The sequence below is a fragment of the Lissotriton vulgaris genome, chromosome 3_1, assembly GCF_964263255.1.
Source record: "Lissotriton vulgaris chromosome 3_1, aLisVul1.2, whole genome shotgun sequence".
Classification (NCBI taxonomy): domain Eukaryota; kingdom Metazoa; phylum Chordata; class Amphibia; order Caudata; family Salamandridae; genus Lissotriton; species Lissotriton vulgaris.
Genome location: NC_141689.1, coordinates 433,008,789 through 433,012,249, shown reverse-complemented (window position 1 = coordinate 433,012,249; position 3,461 = coordinate 433,008,789). Strand labels below are relative to the sequence as shown.

Genomic DNA, 3,461 nt, shown 5'->3' with positions numbered 1-3,461 from the left:
ACAGCTACGAGATTTGCATTAAAATTGAATGTGTGATTAAAGACAACCTTTCATCCAGGTTGACCGTAGGGCCGTGCGGGTACTTCGTTCTGTTTAGCAGGTTTCTGACACTAGGTCGGATACTTTTGTTGGTTCCTGGGAACTCCTGGGAATTGATAATCGCTACTCAGAACGAAGTGCGTCAAGAACGTTACGGACGGTTTTTAGAGGATGGAGTTCTCTAAGCTGTCGGAAGTAGAGAGGATGTCAGCGTCAAGATTTAAGCTTCATAAGGTTATTCGAACAAAATGTTTCCTGTTTCAGCTATTTTTGCTATTCCTGACTGTTTCTATGTTGCTAGTGGGTGGAGTGTATTTTGGAATACAGTCGTTATTGCCTTCCGCTTCATCTATTTCTCCTTCTCCTGCACTGAATTCTATTCCCACTATTTCTCCACATTCCTTTCATCTTCTGCCCCAACATGAACAGGTTAGACGTGCGGAATTTATGAACAACTCCTTTGTTCAGCTCCTACATCAGCATCAGTTGGTGATGAATATTACTAACTGTTGGGTGTGTGGGTTAATGCCACATACCATGGATAAGGGTATCCCGTATTTGGTTCTTCCTTACAGTTCCCAGGGGTCAGCTCGAGCATTTCAAACCATGTTCCGCAGTGCATTAGATTCCTACCCCCATCGAGAGCCACGCTCTGCAGACCTTGGTCCCGGCCCGTACCACAAGCCTTTGGCAAGGGCGATTGTTGACTTAGATAGAGATATTTTCGATGCATCGCTTATTCCAGAGGAAGAGGTGCGAGCATACAAGGATCTGAGTGAGGCTGAGTATAGTATGTCAGTGGGTGATAGACAGCTTAAGAGCTCGTCTCCGATCTGGATCATACCCCACCTTGGTAATTTCTGCTTGCAAGGACTTGGTCGTAATCCGCGAGCTCAACTTGGGAAGAGTGCTTGCACTGAAACGTATGTTTTACCAATGCTCTCTTCCCCTGTTTTTCTGACTGCCAAGGGTACATACTTTGTATGTTATGATCGCGCATATACGTGGTTGCCCCGTGACTTCTCGGGCACCTGTTATATTGCGAATCTTTTGCCACCAACTTTCACAGTTGCCTCAGACTATCACAAGACTAGAGTTGTGAGAGGCGTTATTAGCAAAGAGGACACTGCCGGTCAAGAAGCAGGAGACTTCTTTAAGGGTTTCCTGCCGTTTTGGGGACCTATGGTTAATAGTAGGAACCTGAGACAGTTGACTCGTGTGGTAGAATCGACTGCTAATATAACTGCAAGTGCTCTTGGTAATTTGACAGCAGAGCTTCAGGCGGATAGACTTATGACGTTGCAGAACCGTATGGTTTTAGACGTTGTACTCGCAGATAGAGGTGGTGTGTGCAAGGTGATCCATTCGAGTTGCTGTATTTTCATTCCTGATAACGCTCCGACTGTATATCAAGCCATCTCGAAGTTGCATAAGATCTCCGAGTCCATACACGTGGACGTAGGTGATTGGACGCTACTAGGATCGTTTTGGGGCCTAATGTCGACGTGGGGTTGGAAGATTCTGATGATCATCGGGGTTGTTGCAACATTCCTATTCACGTGTTGTCTTTGTGTACAGTGTGGTCCTGCCTTATGTGGCCTCTGTGCTACAACGTGTATAAGACGGCCATCTGTTTCCAAGGAAGCATTGATGGATAGAATAATGTTGCAGCAACATCTGAACGATCTGATGAATATCGAGATCGATTCTGATATCGACTAGTGCTTGCCTACATGAGGGCAAAAGGAGCGTCTGAGGTTCCGTGAGAATCGTAATGGCGTTTTCGACTTGTTCGAATATGGACGAGTTTGGCATCTACGAACCGCAAATGACGAGTTTAATGGGTGTACGCGTTTTCTCTACACTACTTTGTACCGTTCGTCTTATTCGTGGGTTTCTTCATCTGAACCCACGGGTTCCATTTTAGATACGGCATCCATTTTGTCTCTTGCCCTCAAGTAGCCAGCGAACGGACACTGTCCGCTTCGTGACCCTGGGATTCCCAAGCTCTTGCGGAAGACACATGTTCCTTTGAGGGTGACTTTATGACGAGGGGGATGATACGGCAAAGGCAGATGACTCCACTCGAAGCGCATCTTGCCGGCCGGTCTATTGTTTCAGTCGTGCATACATTTGGCACGAATCCTTTGATCCTGCAATCATGCTTCCGATATTGCCCCCACACCCTTTTCTAACTGTTTTCTGTCTTCCTTGCACCTGTTTCTGTCTCTTCTCTTAGCTCGTTTACAGCCTAAATGGAATGTGCTTAATGATGGGATGATGTGCTTTTACAGTTGGGAACCGGCGATGTTACTGTAATTATGTTCCGGGCTCCTGAAACATGAATGCGACCCTTTTTAAGTTTACTGTGGGAACTGAGTTGTAACCTTTTGTTCGTATGTTGTGCAATGGCAAAAAGGTGTATAAAAGGAGCGACCCACTTAGTGCAAATCGAAGCAGTCTCTCAGAACCTACACGTTGTGTACTTCTTGCGATTTCTGTATCCCTGCAGTAAATAAACGCTGATCTTTGACGCCGAAGGAAGTGTCCCGTGTCTCTGTGTTTTTGTACGCTAGAACGGGTAACCCACGAAGGTTTCAGGTGTTGTGCCCTGGCACCGCTGAACCTTAGAATAGCCCAGTCCTTCAACATCATTCACCATGGTATGCTTTCTGATACCCACTGAGGGTGCAGTCTCCCGTAAAGCACCATATGTGTCGGCTAGAGGTCTCTTTCTTAAGCACCGGCCAGCACACAGCTCACTCGGTCCAGCATCACTTCCTGCGTCCTGCACCCAGGTTGGCGCAGTCTCCAGTCAGGCTCCCTGTGTAAATGTTTTTCCCTCACACTCTTCTGGTATCACCGGGCAGGCCGCACAACTCTCCCAGCAGGGGTGCATACCTTCTAGTCTTGGACCAGACAACCTGGTCCTCTGTTTGGGCTCTTAGTACAGTACTGTCACTACACTGGTGCAATGCCACTGCTCCAGCCCCTTTTCCTGCCCTTTAGGTCTCACAGTGTTCTGAGGTGTCTTTTAATTAGGCCGGTGCCTACCTGCCAGACGTAGCCTGAGGGATCAGTTTCACCCGAAAGGAGACCCGCTGCTGCCTCTAAGACCCTCGACTGAGCCAAGTCTGCTCCACATTGTCAGCGTAGGACACAAAATCATGACATTTAATGGAAGGCGCCAGTCAGGATGTGCCATACTCCTCATCTCTGTTGTGGCCTTCATCTTTGACCACAACACCTCAGTTCTTTGCCTTCTCGATTCACTTGCTGCTATGTGATCAGTCACTGGATCATTCCCTGTAACTTCACAAGCACAAGCCATGCCTTGGTGAGGCACTAGGATTGTGAAAGTAGGTCTGGGAGGCCAGGGAGCTCCAGGCCACGTGTCCAACTAACATAGAGGGTAAGCTCCG

General features: G+C 47.7%; 1 protein-coding gene across 1 annotated transcript; it reads left to right on the top strand.

Moving 5' to 3' along the window:
• The first annotated feature begins 210 nt into the window (after positions 1–210).
• LOC147726602 (endogenous retrovirus group PABLB member 1 Env polyprotein-like) lies at positions 211–1,761 on the top strand. The gene has a single exon (XM_086962954.1). It carries the CDS (start codon positions 211–213, stop codon positions 1,759–1,761), a length of 1,551 nt encoding a protein of 516 aa, XP_086819080.1.
• The last annotated feature ends 1,700 nt before the right edge of the window (positions 1,762–3,461 follow it).